Here is a 14,877-nt window from a genome sequence, read left to right as displayed (position 1 = left end):
CCCGAAGGTTGCCGGTTCGAATCCTTGTCACTGCCAAAAGAGATCCTACTCTGATGTACCCTTGAGCAAGACCCTTAACCTTCAATTGCTCCAGGGGCGCTGTACAATGGCTGACCCTGCGCTCTGACCCCAAGGTCAAATTCCTAATATGAAAAATTGTATAAGGCGAAATAAAGAATAAAAATAAAAAAAAAGAAAAAAGGGTCTTAGCCTAAATTCCCATAGGAAGAGAGCTGAAGGCTAACTTTGAGATGATTAAGGATAACTCTATCCCATAAGCAAGTGCTTTCCAAATCCGTTCCATAGGATTAGACATACTAGTAACAACCCCTGTTTAGGAGCTGTAGATATGATGGCTGTCAAGGATTTTTTATTGGCTGTATTGCTCTATGGTTTCTTTTCCTATGCACAAGTTAGTGTGATTTTCCTCTTTATTTTATCTGTGTACTAAGGTCTTTGGAGGGCATTCCCTGCAGCCTTCCTACCTCTAGAGGAAAAAACCTGGGGCTTCTGTGTTCATGCTCGATTATTGTTTGTCACCTTTTTACATCAGTTAGGACAGAATTCTAAAAGACTTTTCAAACTAGCTTTCTAGCTATTTTAACTCAGTTAAGGTGAAATCACAGATGTCAAAAGACTGTTGGCTAAAGTTGGAGCCAGAAGATTTTGTGATGCAAGTTAATCTACCATATATACTCGCACATAAATTCTCCAGTGGATTAGTTGGGACTTGCTTTTACAGTACAATTTCTCATATTTTATAATGTCGGTCGTATAAGTCGAATGTCAGAATACTCACGCTATTGGCACAAGGGATTATGATATGCTAATGCCCACCTGAGAGAGTAACCACGGAGCACACAGCCTTTTTTTTCTATGTGGGTACGGCAATGTGCTGTATCAGCGTGTGCTCCTAACCTCTCTCTCTCTCTATTGTGCCTACGTGATCACACAGTAATGCCCAAACTATTCCGAAGCAACATTTGCACTGATTTGTGTTTTTTGTATCTCACACCCTCATACACCTTTATCATAAGAGCATCCCTTATATACGATAGAGCGTTTGATCAGAAGAAAATATGAAGCTGGTTTTAAATTAAATGTCATTGAAGTAGTGAAAGAAACTGGTAACTGCGCTGCTGCAACAAAATTCGATGTGTCTGAGAAACTGGTGCGAGATTGGAGGAGGCAAGAAGATGTAATAAAAAAAAACTAAGTGTCGCATTTAGGAACAGGCGTATAAGTCGGGGTTAGATTTTATGATGGATTTTTTGGGTTTGATGACCCGACTATATGGTATGTGAAAAATATAAGAACAGCATGGATGTAAATGATGGAGACAAAGCCTGTAAATATTCTACCAATATACACACATACATTCTTGTGTTGACAAGTTCTCACTGCTTTATTATCAATAAATCATAACACCTGCTGCAACACAACGTGCTGTATGTGTATCATAATAATATTCTACTAGCATATGCATATTTTGAATTTCTCAAAAATAAAACTCAACTGGGTAAAAAAAAAAAAAAGTGAGCTACGACACCCATTAAAAGTATTCATATAAAAAATCTTAAGAATGATCACTTGCCTCTGCTCTCTCCTGATTGAGTTTATGAATTGTCCCATGAAGTGATTTTAATTGCCTCTTTGTGTTGGAAAGTTGTCTGGCTGCAGCCTTGTCTACTGTTAACATGGACTTTTTCAATTCACTCAGTTCTTGGTCTAGTCCCATCAGCTTCTTCTGGGTCTTAGAGTCTTCCAATTTCATCTAAGGAATATAAAACAAAACGCAGAACAGAAATTTAAAGTAAAACTGCAAAATAATAGAAACAAAGCTATACTAACTAGGAGCCTGAAACAATGCACAATGGGAAAACATAACATTCTCAAGTTAGCTTAATCCAATTTAAGGTTACTGGGGCAAGAGCAAATTCAACATTAGGCATAATGTAAGAGCAAACCTTTGATAAAGCACCAGTTAATCAAAAGAACTACTGAAGCCCAAACTTAGACATGGCCAGTTTACAATCAACATTTGTGTTAAAACACGCATGGAAGAAAATCCCAGGTGTACAGTAAGTGGGCATAGAAAATTCACACAAACAGCAACAGGGCATGGAAATTGAACACAAAACTATGAATCTGTGGCATAACAGTGCCACCTGCTAAGTTACTTTGCCATCCTACTTTGGGTTACATTTACTTACTTGTAAGTAGCTTATAACATCTGAAATACAATTGGCTACATTTCTTTTAATTTTCCAATTAGAGCAGAGGCAGGTGAAATGACTTGCTCATGGTCACACAGTGTCTGTAGCAGGATACAAACCCACCACCTCAGAGTTTGAAATATAGAGCAACAACCACTATTCCACACTTCCTGATGATAAAACAAAACTAGAACTGTCATTTCAAAATTGATGACAGGACAAAATGATTGCTAAACTGGCAGGCAATTTTCAAAAATGGTTCTTATGTATCGTAGCTGCTATGGTAGATGTTGACAACCCTAACACAGGAAATTCCAATGACTGCACTGTTAACTGAACATCTTTAATTACATGGCCTCCCCCAACTCGGTCGGCAATCTCAGAATTTCCCAGTTGTGTTATGATCTTGTTCTGTTATTCATTTTTCACTTGCTTTCTGAACAGTCTTTTTAATAAACCTACAGGGTGGTCCAGATCTAATTATGCAGATCCAGATCGTCTGGAAGACTTTGATTTATGCGGGGACAATTCCAGTTCGGCACAAAGATGATTCTTCATGTCGTCAGTCTGCACACTTCTCAATGGTCCGGGATATTTCCGGTGATTTATCTATGTAATAAACTTCATAAGCTATAGCGTAATGAAAATTGCATAATTAGATCTGGACCACCCTATATATTGTACTATCATTATTATTTTGAGAGCTGTTGAATTAATTTCTGATTGGGTTTTTGTTATGGTGTTGTTTTCTAACAGTGAAAATATTTTCCTGACCCCATTTTGTGGTGCTGTTGTTTCTTCATCGTTATGGAAATCAGATTGGTAGCGCATGGTGTGAGACGCCAATGTCGCAATGGGATTAATGGTCAGCAGGTTGTACTTCCCAACCATCCATGACTGTATCTTTGTTGTGGTTCTTAAACATACATTTGTTGTAAATGAATTACTGGCAGGGATTAAATAAGTATGAGTTTATAATTGTATTTTATCTTTACTTTGATGAATAATCAGTTTGACCTGATAATGATCTTTCCTGGCATTAAAATGAATGTTTCATCTTCTGGTCCTCACTAAAATTCCATCTGCTCTATCAAAGGAGATCAGGTTGCTTAGATTTTACTCCTTGATGAAAAGTAAAAATTTCATTCTACTGGATTTCAGCACTATAATCCTGGGCCAGTGTGATCTTTCATTGTTTTATAAAGTTCAAAGGCGTATCTACATTACCAGTTAAATAGCATAAACACTGATCCTTGTGTCTTGTAAGTAAACTTTCAAATTAGGAAAAAATAAATAAGAGCAAAGAGAAAAAATAGAAAATAAGACCTGCAAATGAGAGAAAAAGCAAAAAAAAAAATAAAGGAACCGAGTAAGGCTTTGTTAACAGCAAATGGGGAGAAAACTGAACCTGTTTTACATTCACTGATGACATCTTGCATTTTGTCAATTGACTTTTTTCCAAGAGCTTCTGCAGACAAATAAATACAATAGTTTACAAAATGCAAGATTATTATTATTTTCAAAACTAAAAAATAATAAGGTGAGCATGTGTCACTCTTACATTCCTGATCTAACAATTTAAGAAATTTTAACAACAATCCCTGGAGTGGGAATGCAGTTAGTTCCACTAGTACATAGTATCTGTATATTTTCCTCTATCTTCACAAGGATTTTCTCTGGGTTTCCTCTTACCCATAAAAAAGGTAAATGTCAATATGATGAGTCTAAGGTGCCCTTTGAGTATAGATGTACATGTGAGTGAGGAGCCTAGAGGTGAATGGGAGCCTTATCCAGACTCATCTCCTGCCTTTAACCCAAAGTGTACAGCTGAACGCTTTAAAAACAACACCCTTTTCAAATTTGGCCTTTTTCATAATTTATTTACAGTATAGCACATCAATTCTATGCAGCCGAGATTAATTTTATATATTTCAAGTTTTGCATTTACTCATAATGGCATGTGTGGCTGTTTTCAATGAAGTACTAATTATTAACATTTAATTCTTCCATTTACTAATCACTACTTATGTCTTTTTCTCTTTGTGTATCCTATGAAGGATACTACAACTAAGATGAGACCTAATGCATCAGATCTTCTAAGAATGTTGCAAATTCCTAGAAATTAATGCACAATCTTTTTTATATTTCAGTACTGTAAAATGCCTGGATAATGCTTTGGATGCACAAGTAGCCACACAACACTTGTTTTATCTATATAGTGTGGAGCCCTTCTACCAAGCTCTGTATAGCAATAAGCACAGACACAAGTACCAGAAACAGTCCTTTCCTTTCTTCTTCTCTCCTTTCTTTGTCGCCTCCACTCCTCTCCCAGCAAGCTTTGTCCACCTCCTCCCAAATCTGGCTCCCTGAATGGAGTGAGGCAACCCATTTTATAGGGCATCTGGAAGTGCTCCCAAACCTTCTTCCGGATGTGGCAGAAGTGCAGCAGTCCAGGGCTCAGGAACTGTCCAGGCGCTCCCTGGAAGTGGCCACAGGCCCCAGCAGGGTTGAGCTTCTAAGCTCCAAACACATGGCCTTGTTGTAAGCCAGGGGGTTTGCCCTCTTGTGTTTCGGGGAAGGTATTGCCCTGAATATGCCCTCTCCCCCCAGTCCTTCCATCACAACATATACACACATCAGTATCAAATGTGCTATATAAATAAACATTATATGCTCAAGTGACAACGTATTATCCCTATCTCTGATTGATTTAAAAACAAACTTTAGTGCATTAATTTGGTATTTTTTTTATCTTGCTAATTACCCACATTTTCAAATGCTTATTTCGCTTTGAGCAAACCTAATTAGCATTTGCATTTTTGCATAATTCTGCAAACTTTATCGCAATTTGTAGCTCTTATCTCTAGCTTTCTTCACCAGGAGAAATACATCTCAGGGTTTGAGATGCTAAGATTAAATCTCCTCAGAGAAGTGAAGTACACAAGGGCAAGCCTTCTACTTTAAATTGCAAGCCATTAATAGGAAAATAGCTGGAACACAAACCATTAGCCAAGTGAGGACTTTCAGGACTATAATTGTCTAATCTTTATTAGATTTTCCCTTTCTAAGTATCACCTTTTTGTCCTGGTGCTCCAGTTCCTCTTGTAGCTTGTCTCGCTCATCTTCAATATTCTGTAATTGCTGGTCAGTCAAAGCCTGCAAGTTTTCCATACTGTGCAGCTTCTCTTGCAAATGGTCTACTTCCTTCTCCAGCTGTAGGATTCGCATTTCAGCTTCTTGTTTCTCTGCTTCAATCTGTCCACAAAACATGAGAAATGAGACAAGCAGCATAGTCAAGGATGACATTAAATGTTGGGACATCTTCTTTAATTACATGACAAATTAATAATAATAAGTATAAAAGCATTGCCTAAAAAGAATGGATCAATTAAAGAGACTCCAACAGTAACATAACAAATACGGAGATTAATCAACATAAATGTTTAGATGAAAAATCTCTGAACACTCACACACATTTTCTAGAGGTCTTGTAAAGAGCAAAACTAAAATGTATGAAACTAGAAGACAGCGTCAGTTATGAAGAGCTTGCAGAATAAGAATCCTAAATACAGTATATGACATTTACAGTTAAAGTCATAAAAAGTTTCAAAGGGAGTAGCTGGAAACAAAACAAAAAGCCAATATGGGCTTTGAAGAATTGAACTTGACAACCTCAGACTTAAGAATTAAATGAGTTTGATTAAAAAAAATCTAATTTATGAAACATAGGTAAGGTGTCTGATTAGAAAGCCTGATGTATCCAGTTTGTTACATTTCCTACATTACAGACCAATATATTGTGAAATGAAGCTGAGGTATCTTTAAATTCTGCTTTTCCAATTGTGTGCAAAAAATACAAAATAATTATCTCTGTAGTACAAAATCTACATTTTGCTTAAACTCAATAGGCTTCCACACATATAACAATTACTCCTTTTGGATTGAGTGATTCACATCTTGATACACAGAATTTTCAGAGATGCTTAAAAACATGTACATCCTCTAAAAAATCAAAGTTGAAACTGAAAATTTTCCTCTGAGTTCTTTGGTTGGTGGTTATGTAGAGGACAGACTTTTGATAATTATGTTTTAATGTCAGAAAAATATTAGACTGAAGAATAAAATGCAAAATGTTGAAAAATCTTTAAAACTGTTCTAAAGTTGTTTATTATTCATACAATACAATTCCTAAATGAAAATGTAAGTTGACATCTAACACCAGAAAGGTACATTTTAAGTTGATTGACGTGTTCAAAAAGAAGTAGCTAAACATATGTGCACCACCACACAACCCCACTGTTTTAGGGTCTCACCTTAGCTTCTGCTGCTTCATCGCAGGCTGCCTTGTAGTTGTCCTGTGCTTTACGCATCTTCTCCCGAAGTGTGGCCATCTCCTGTGTCAGCTTGTTCTGCCGTCGCACAGCATCATCCTTTTCTTTTTCCGAACGGGACAGGGCCTTTTCCAGCTCTTGCTGCAGCTCAGATAGGCTCTTTCCAATAATGTCCTTTGAGCTGTATGGTCTGCAAACATAAAATTATAAAGTTAAAACAGGCAAAATTAAGTGAAAAGTTTCAAGTTGGAAACTTAATCACCTACTGTATAAAACTCCATTACTGACTTACTGACAAATTTTTGGCTGTAACTTTTGAATTCTCCCTTTATAAAAATCTTTCAAAATTTATAACCGTGAGACTCTGTCAGTGTCTGTATTATTGTGGCTATTTTGTCCTTTCTCCATTAAAACTTAAGAAATAAGGATACAACACAATTGTTTATATATATATTTTTTACAATAGCACCATTGGCAGGAGAAGTAATTTTTGTCAGGGCTTTACAATGGAGATGCAGACTGAATTGGCGACCTTGTGGCTTAACGTCCAGTCTGATTTTTCGCAGGGCCTTCAAAATTCAAATTCTGAAGCATTTGGACCTTCAAACTCATATTTTAAATCATTCTCAATTATAACTACAACAGTCCTTTTGCTCTGTCTTTATGCTCGCTTGGTATTCTTATCTACTTTTGCCGTTGTAGCCTACAACATGAACAGTTTGTTCATTTCAGAAAGCCTTTTACATAACTCTGTGCATGACCTTTGTGAGCCTGGCTTCTTTGTACTGTATATTTGCTATGAAATTAAATACCTAGAATAAAAAAAAAATAAAAAAAATAATAATAATATAATAATAATAACAATAATACTTAATAAATAATAAGAATGTAGGGAAGAGGTAAACTCTGCACAATGAATGTACTGTATACGGTGAAATGTTCTTCCTGGTGCACAGCATTTGCCCTCAGCTGTTATAATCAACTGCTTTAGTGAATTTTTTCTGAATATTCATTTATCATAAGATTTATATATCCAATAGGGTTTGGAACAATAAGGAATCTATTTTTGACTTTTTTCTCTTTTTTTAAGAATAGTTTTCACAATTTTTTTTAAAGTTCTCCCATAATGGCATTTTGTTTTCTCTTAGTTTGTTGACGGTTGCTCTGACATTATCAGGCAAGGAAGTTGGCTTTGTGTAATACCACTGGGTCAAATGTATAAAAGATTAGCATCATACACTTCCAGGTTGCTGAAATTGCAGATATTATTTACAAAGAAATGTCAGTACATTTTTCTTTACTTTTTTCTGATTTCCTGACTAAGAATTTTGTTTTGGGGGTTAGATGTCACGGTTTATTGATTTTTTTTGGTATTGAATTTGGCCAAGCTTTTGACTAGGTTTCATTTCCTGATCTTTTTATTAATATAAAAAAAAAATCTACCTTTACCTTTGGGTGTCAGAAGAGAATCTCTATTGATGCGGTCACCTTTCTTTATACAGAATCATTAACAACATTTCTTAAAATGTCAAATGTATTCTAAATACAAAACCTGAATGTGAGATGAATATATAGTAAAGTATGCTTTATTAATTTACTGCTACTGCTTGTCTAGCAGAAATATTTGATTTTTGCTGAAAAGCCCAAAATGGTTAAGCACGTTAAAAATGATGGGTGGCTTACTAGCACAATTCAGTTGATTATTCATTTCAAACGTTTTTCTCATGAACAGCAGACCTTTACTTAATTAATGACTGCATCAGAGACTCAAAGAAAGCCAACCCCAGTTAAAGCTTGTGATTTACACAAAAATACAACTTATTACTTAACTTATAATGTAGTTAGCAAAATGTAAAAGAAAACCAAAAAGGGCAGAATATCATTTAATTATTGTTCATTCATCTATCTGTTCATTTAATGAAACCAATTAGTCCAGTCTAAGGGAGGTGAGGTATAAGAGCCTATTCCAGCAGCAAGAAACAGGAAGTGTATGAAAGGTCATCAGTCCATCACAGGCCATACTGTTAAAAGTTTCAGCAATTAACCCATACACTCATAGCAGAGATATGGGAGGATAGCCAGACTAACAGAAAACTCTATTTGTGCAAGGGAAGAACATGCAAACTCTACATGGAGAGTGGTGGGATTTGAACCCAGTCTTCTGGGGGTTGTGAAGCAGCAGATTTACACTATGCCCACATACCAGCCATAGTTTATTCTGGAGTACTGAAGCTAAGTGTTAAACATAAATTCAGATGATTTTCAATCTTTCTAGTTAATACAGAATAATTTGAAAACAAATTATATTATTAATTTCACATGTGACATTTATTTTTTATAAGCCACTGGTTTCAAATTTGCCACTTTATTTAGGTGATTTAAATTATAATACTTCAATTCATAGTTCTTCACTTTTTGAGGATGTCGAACAAACATAATCCACCTGGTTTGCCCTACTTGGTAGACTTTAGAATTTGATTTACGTCAAATGCAAAAACACAGCCGCATTTAGTGATTAAAATGTGTACACAACATTTAATCTTGCATCATTTCTGCAGATTGATTTTACATTATGCTAAACAGGCAGATAAACATGCACTATGGACTATACATGCAAAATCAAACAAAGGACCATAGGAAAAAATATCATATAAAGTCAATTTTTTATAATACTTTGAGTAATTTGATTAAAAATATCTTTTGTTTTCTTCATTTACTCCTTTTCCTAGCTCCTTGTAACTCTGATCATAAAGCAAAAGGCATAAAAACAAATGGATACATAGATGGATGGAATGTTGATATCTTTTTCACAATCTTAACTAACATAAAACAGATTATCAGTACTTTTTTCTTTATTTGAGTATCCTATCTAACAGTTTTAAAATACACAATTTACTAAAATACCTTATTTTTTTAGCATTTAGTCTACTCCTTGTCAGCAATTTTTGTATTTGATTTAAGTAAATACTAAAGTGTAGTATCCTGTTAAATAACCACTGCCAAAGTAGTCTAGATTGGAGGTACTAAGGGCCGAAGCTCACCTTATTTCTCCAACTCCTGTTTGTACTTTTCTTCGTAACTCCTCTATTCTAGTTGTCACTTCTTCAGGTTCAAGCATGGTGTCCTTCATTTTCTCCATTTGGTTCTGAAGCTCTTCAAGTTTCTCCTTTAATGAAGAGTTTTCCACCTGTATCAAATGAGGAGAGAACTCCAGGTTCATTTTTACTACATTCCTTCAGGAACTTAATTTTCATCTCAGCCTAGTGACATTGCTGTCGAGCAAAGCATAAAACAATTACAATTAGATACACTGGCTGAGAGAAAAATCTGAACTTAGAAGCATCTGCTTTCAAATCTGATCTTGCAACCTACTCTATATACAAAGTAGGCAATAGTGACATAGTGAGTATGGGTTAGAACTTCAAAATTTGCTGGTTCAGTGTCCTACAAAACTGACTTATTCAATGACCTTTCAGCAGGTCCAGTGGGAAAAAAAAAGTATTTATGCCCCTTAGGGAAGTTATTGATGAGGCTGTAAATGATTTAAATTTAATATGTGTATAATTTACAGAAATCAGAAATTTACTTTGTATGCAGATCCCCGTGATCCTGTATTCGGATTCAGCAGGTTAGAAAATGGATGGATGGATGTATAACTTATTTTATTAAAATTTGATCATTTTATTTTAATTGTACATTAGTTGTTATGCTACTTATTTCTAAAGTAAATCACCCTGAAATCAAACATGGTGCCAGCGTCACTGATGTAGAGGTAAACAAACGGGTTTCTTAAATATAACATTAATAATGTTTAGTTAGTGTGGCACCAGAACAGCCAAGTGGAACTTATGTAGTTTGTGATTTGTCTTGTGTAGTCTTGAGGTTTGGATGGATGGATGGATGGATAGATGTGAAAGACACTATAAGACAGACAGACAGACAGACAGACAGACAGACAGACAGACAGACAGACAGACAGACAGACAGACAGACAGACAGACAGACAGACAGACAGACAGACAGACAGACAGACAGACATTCATTCATTCATTCATTCATTCATTCATTCATATACTATGGTCTGAAAATTAAAAAAGAAAGAAAATCTCCTGACTTGACAGTTACAGTCACAGTGAGGCATAACACAGGCACATAGCATATGTTGGTATAAAGGAGCAAGAGTTATGTTTCTTGACACACCTTTGCTGAATAAAATTAGTTGGCTGAAATGACTGTGTTAGTGTGTCTGAGACAGAATGTGCAGCATTGTTCATAATGGCACTAAGTTTTGTTTTGTTTTAATTCTCTCTTTTGATAATACCCTCCAGGTGAACCACAGTGCATCAAATAACTAATTTTGTAAAGCAATTTCAGCTACATCCTGTGTATGAAAATGTGCTACAGAAATAAATGTTTTTGTTGTTGTTGTTGAGTAAGCAATAAATATATTAATTTCTTTAATTAACATGAGAATGTGAATTAATCAGATATTTCTGGCCTAAACAAGTTGGAACTCTGGTAATTATTTAGTACAAACCAACACTCTGCTGATTATTTAGTATAACTTTAAGCAACATCAATTTGGCAAATTCTTCCAACACTCTCCTATATATCTTATTATAAATACAGTGCATCCGGAAAGTATTCATAGCGCATCACTTTTTCCACATTTTGTTATGTTACAGCCTTATTCCAAAATAGATTAAATTCATTTTTTCCCTCAGAATTCTACACACAACACCCCATAATGACAACGTGAAAAAAGTTTACTTGAGGTTTTTGCAAATTTATTAAAAATAAAAAAATTGAGAAAGCACATGTACATAAGTATTCACAGCCTTTGCCATGAAGCTCAAAATTGAGCTCAAGTGCATCCTGTTTCCCCTGATATTCCTTGAGATGTTTCTGCAGCTTCATTGGAGTCCACCTGTGGTAAATTCAGTTGATTGTACATGATTTGGAATGGCACACACCTGTCTATAGAAGGTCCCACAGTTGACAGTTCATGTCAGAGCACAAACCAAGCATGAAGTCAAAGGATTTGTCTGTAGACCTCCGAGACAGGATTGTCTCGTGGCACAAATCTGGGGAAGGTTACAGAAAAATTTCTGCTGCTTTGAAGGTCCCAATGAGCACAGTGGCCTCCATCATCCGTAAGTGGAAGAAGTTCGAAACCACCAGGACTCTTCCTAGAGCTGGTCGGCCATCTAAACTGAGCGATCGGGGGAGGAGGGCCTTAGTCAGGGAGGTGACCAAGAACCCCATGGTCACTCTGTCAGAGCTCCAGAGGTCCTCTGTGGAGAGAGGAGAACCTTCCAGAAGGACAACCATCTCTGCAGCAATCCACCAATCAGGCCTGTATGGTAGAGTGGCCAGACGGAAGCCACTCCTTAGTAAAAGGCACATGGCAGCCCGCCTGGAGTTTGTCAAAAGGCACCTGAAGGACTCTCAGACCATGAGAAACAAAATTCTCTGGTCTGATGAGACAAAGATTGAACTCTTTGGTGTGAATGCCAGGGGCCACGCTTGGAGGAAACCAGGCACCGCTCATCACCAGGCCAATACCATCCCTACAGTAAAGCATGGTGGTGGTGGCAGCATCATGCTGTGGGGATGTTTTTCAGTGGCAGGAACTGGGAGACTAGTCAGGATAAAGGGAAAGATGACTGCAGCAATGTACAGAGACATCATGGATGAAAACCTGCTCCAGAGCGCTCTTGACCTCAGACTGAGGCGACGGTTCATCTTTCAGCAGGACAACGACCCTAAGCACACAGCCAAGATATCAAAGGAGTGGCTTCAGGACAACTCTGTGAATGTCCTTGAGTGGCCCAGCCAGAGCCCAGACTTGAATCCGATTGAACATCTCTGGAGAGATCTTAAAATGGCTGTGCACCGACGCTTCCCATCCAACCTGATGGAGCTTGAGAGGTGCTGCAAAGAGGAATGGGAGAAACTGGCCAAGGATAGGTGTGCCAAGCTTGTGGCATCATATTCAAAAAGACTTGAGACTATAATTGCTGCCAAAGGTGCATCGACAAAGTATTGAGCAAAGGCTGTGAATACTTATGTACATGTGCTTTCTCGTTTTTTTTATTTTTAATAAATTTGCAAAAACCTCAAGTAAACTTTTCTCACATTGTCATTATGGGGTGTTGTGTGTAGAATTCTGAGGAAAAAAATTAATTTAATCCATTTTGGAATAATGCTGTAACATAACAAAATGTGGAAAAAGTGATGCATTGTGAATACTTTCCGGATGCACTGTATGATGAGACTGTGACCAAAATCTGTCTTTCTTACAGTAATTAGTAAACAAATGTACCAAAGGTATAAAGTCTTATATGTCAAACACTAGCCTTATTGCTTTGTGTACTTCAAGCACACTTGAGGTGCCTTTTCCTGCAACTAAAGGGATGGGCAGTGCACAACATACCTGAAATTTCTTGAGCTGTGCCTGCAGTTCCTTGTTGTCCTGTTCTCGTTCTGTGGCCTGCTGTGCCTGAGCCCTGGCATTCTCCAAAGCCTGCCTCTCCTTGTTTAGTTCTGCTTGTAGAGCCGAATGTTCCATCTGCAAAAAATACACCATGCTATCAGCAAAACACACATTTATTATTTCCAATTAGTTAACATACCAGGAAAATAAATAAACAAACCAGTTACTGGTTTGTTCTTTATTTGTCTGCACCTTGCATACACCTTACATCATCTGCTTTATTTAAGATTATAATGTCTCCAAATTGTGACCACACTATGCACTTGTGTGAAGGTTTCTTATATTCTAATTATTTTACAAAATACTGTGTGATGATCTTCATTAAAACACTATGTAAGAGAGAAATTAACTGCAGTATTAATAGTACTGTGACTGCATTTTTTCTTGGCAATCATGACATACTTTAATAAAATGGATCACGTAGCAAGATCTACCCAAAATCTCTCAACATTCTCTATGATTTAGGTGGTATTTATAAACGTATTAATACTACTACGTACCACTACCACCACCTACCATAGAATTGGCTAAGCTGTGTTGCATAATGACGTCATGTGTTTTGTGAAGTACCCTAGGAATGCTACACAGCTGTCTACCAACCCCAGTTATAACAATTCATAAGTCCTAATAAATGACAGATATACTCACACACCACTATCAAACTCTCTGTGCTCTGTACTGAGCATTTAAAACTGAAAAATTTAATTCTATGAAATTCATAGGCGCATGATTCTTTTTGGTCTTTTGTGGTACTGAAATTTGCAACCCAAGCTTTCATTGTGAATGCCTCCAGAAAAGCTCTATTTAAAACAGTTTCAAAAGAAAATCTGAAAATTGGATTATACTCCAAATCTGAACTCTTGAATAGGCCTGGTTTTAGATTGTCTGGTGTTCTCTTATTATATAAGGATTAAAAATGACACGTGAATAAAATTATGAAACAAAGAATGAAAAATACATAACCTAGAGTTAACAGTTTATTGTCTAAATCTACTTAAAGAAGTGGTACCTGGCTAAGACGCCGCTGTCTTGCCAACTCATCTTTCAATTGGTTAGCTTCTGTATCCCGTTCCTGTAGCTGAACTTCAAGTTCTGCCTCATAGGCGCTCAGGTCACCTTGGGCCTTCTTCAGTTGCTCATTTTCCTTCTGTAGCTGCTGAGAAGTACGTCGTAGGTCCAATAGCTCCTATCAATTGCAAGTGAGAGACTGAGTTATGCTACAAGGATCAGAAGAGAAAACTATAAATATTTCAGGTATTGATCAAGACCTATTAAATTACTTTAATCTTTAGATAATGAAGTAGTGGAGTTGATTTTATCTTAATGGAAACACTAAACACAAGTTTAGTCACGGTATTATAAAGAATCATAAAGTCATCTGTCACACATTTCTATTTAAGTTAAGTTGCATGCATTTTTTTACTTTTACGTATACGAACATCATGTCCCTTATTTTGATTTCAAGGAGCAGGAGAAATTATCTGCTGTGACTGAGGTTAGAACAAGACACCTTGCCACTGCAGAGATGAGCGCAAGATGAGGTATAGGCAGAAGCCAGACTTTCAGTGTATCACGAGATGTATTCCTGCATTCTAGCACAGTAATGGATGGTAATTACCCGGGATGTGTTAGATAAACAAACAGTACCATTACTACCATATTGAATTAATGAAGATTATTGTTAGTAGCAAATGTGATACCTTTCTTATATGGCAAAGGTAAACCATCCAACCCCACCTACATCTGACCTTGCCCTATCCCGTGTTCTGCAGTGAGGTCTACTTGCTTCAACATGCACAACTGCAGATGTTTTTCACACAAACAATGTGACATG

The 14,877-nt window shown here is 36.6% G+C and overlaps 1 protein-coding gene across 5 annotated transcripts in view; it reads right to left on the bottom strand.

The window, feature by feature from the left end:
• Positions 1–14,877, bottom strand: part of cntrl (centriolin) — a 105,461-nt gene that overhangs the window by 45,665 nt on the left and 44,919 nt on the right. For all 5 annotated transcript variants that reach the window (XR_005634997.1, XM_039764274.1, XM_039764275.1 and 2 more), the window contains 6 exons: positions 14,053–14,229; positions 12,984–13,118; positions 9,589–9,734; positions 6,530–6,737; positions 5,292–5,471; positions 1,595–1,774 (listed from right to left, as the gene is read on the bottom strand). Coding sequence is in view for 4 of the 5 variants with exons in the window: in XM_039764274.1 (XP_039620208.1) it covers positions 1,595–1,774; positions 5,292–5,471; positions 6,530–6,737; positions 9,589–9,734; positions 12,984–13,118; positions 14,053–14,229 (1,026 nt within the window). In the remaining variant the exon portion in view is untranslated. The remainder of the gene's footprint in view (positions 1–1,594; positions 1,775–5,291; positions 5,472–6,529; positions 6,738–9,588; positions 9,735–12,983; positions 13,119–14,052; positions 14,230–14,877) is intronic.

Source organism: Polypterus senegalus, chromosome 9 (genome assembly GCF_016835505.1).
Source record: "Polypterus senegalus isolate Bchr_013 chromosome 9, ASM1683550v1, whole genome shotgun sequence".
NCBI classification, from domain to species: Eukaryota; Metazoa; Chordata; class Cladistia; order Polypteriformes; family Polypteridae; genus Polypterus; species Polypterus senegalus.
This window is presented reverse-complemented; position numbering and strand designations above follow the sequence as displayed.